This window comes from Poromitra crassiceps (assembly GCF_964638095.1).
Source record: "Poromitra crassiceps genome assembly, contig: HAP1_SCAFFOLD_248, whole genome shotgun sequence".
NCBI classification, from domain to species: domain Eukaryota; kingdom Metazoa; phylum Chordata; class Actinopteri; order Beryciformes; family Melamphaidae; genus Poromitra; species Poromitra crassiceps.
In genome coordinates, this window is record NW_028152148.1 from 74,658 (window position 1) to 75,851 (window position 1,194).

Here is a 1,194-nt window from a genome sequence, read left to right on the forward strand (position 1 = left end):
CTCCCCCCCTCTCCTCTCTCTCCCTCTCCCTCAGTCTCTCTCCCTCTCCTCCTCTCCCTCAGTCTCTCTCCTGCTCCTTTCTCTCCCTCAGTCTCTCTCCCCTCTCTTCTCTCTCCCTCAGTCTCTCTCCTCTCCTCCTCTCCCTCAGTCTCTCTCCTGCTCCTTTCTCTCCCTCAGTCTCTCTCCCTCTCTCTCTCTCTTACTTTCTCTATTACTTGGTATCCATCCATCCATCCATCCACCCATCCATCTTCAACCGCTTACCCGGGATCGGGTCACAGAAGTTCCAGCAGGGGAGCCCAAACTTCTCTTTCCCTGGACACATTAGCCAGCTCTGACTGGGCGATCCCGAGGCGTTCCCAGGCCAGCGTGGAGATACTATCTCTCCACCTAGCTCTCAGTCTGTCCTGTGCTCTCCTCCCAGCTAGACGTGACTGGAACATCTCCCTAGGGAGGTGACCAGGTGGCATCCTTACCTGATGCCCGAACCACCTCAACTGACTCCTTTCTACAGAGACGAGCAGTGGCTCTACTATGAGTCCCTGATGGCTCAGGGATGACTGAGCTTCTCACCTTGTCCCTAAGTAGTAGGGTCATCTGTGGCACTTCCGTGACCGTGGAGAGCGAAGGTCCGTTTCTCAATGGATTTGTCATCTAGGAGGGTTAATAAACAAATTTAGCTGGGGTGTATTTTAAAAAAAGGCGGGGAAAATATTTGAGAGACCAAAATCCAAAATGGCTGCTGTGGAAATGAACTTTTTAATGCTTTGACCTACAATGATGCACAATACATGGTTTCAGAGCTTATTCTGGTCAAGGAATACATATTTGGTGTTTATATAATGATTTGACCTATTTTTGACCTATAAAAATCCAAGATGGCTGCCAATTTTGAGGCAGTTTTTTCAAAATCGTCATAGAGCCTTCATATTAGGCTTGAATGACAGGTCTTCTCATGATGAGTTGAATAATATACAGCATAAGTACACAGAAGTAATCTCTGAGGTCAATAAAGTCAATGTTTGTGTGTAAACAACAGTTGCTGATTTGCGGTTTCCCATTAAATAGGGTAGGCTACTGAGAATATGGTGTCCAGTTCATCCCATCACATTTTCAAAATGAACCAAAAACAATTTTGCACTATAGCCTAACATAAAATAGTATTCTGTATGCAAAGCTAGCAAGGTTAGTTGC

General features: G+C 46.2%; 1 protein-coding gene across 1 annotated transcript in view; it reads left to right on the forward strand.

Annotated features, from left to right (window-relative positions):
* LOC310770866 (beta-catenin-like protein 1) overlaps positions 1–560 on the forward strand; it is a gene marked incomplete at its 3' end in the record, with an annotated part of 4,223 nt that extends 3,663 nt beyond the window's left edge. The window contains exon 4 of the mRNA XM_083663571.1: positions 452–560. Coding sequence (XP_083519697.1) covers positions 452–560 — 109 coding nt within the window. The remainder of the gene's footprint in view (positions 1–451) is intronic.
* Positions 561–1,194: the final 634 nt, after the last annotated feature.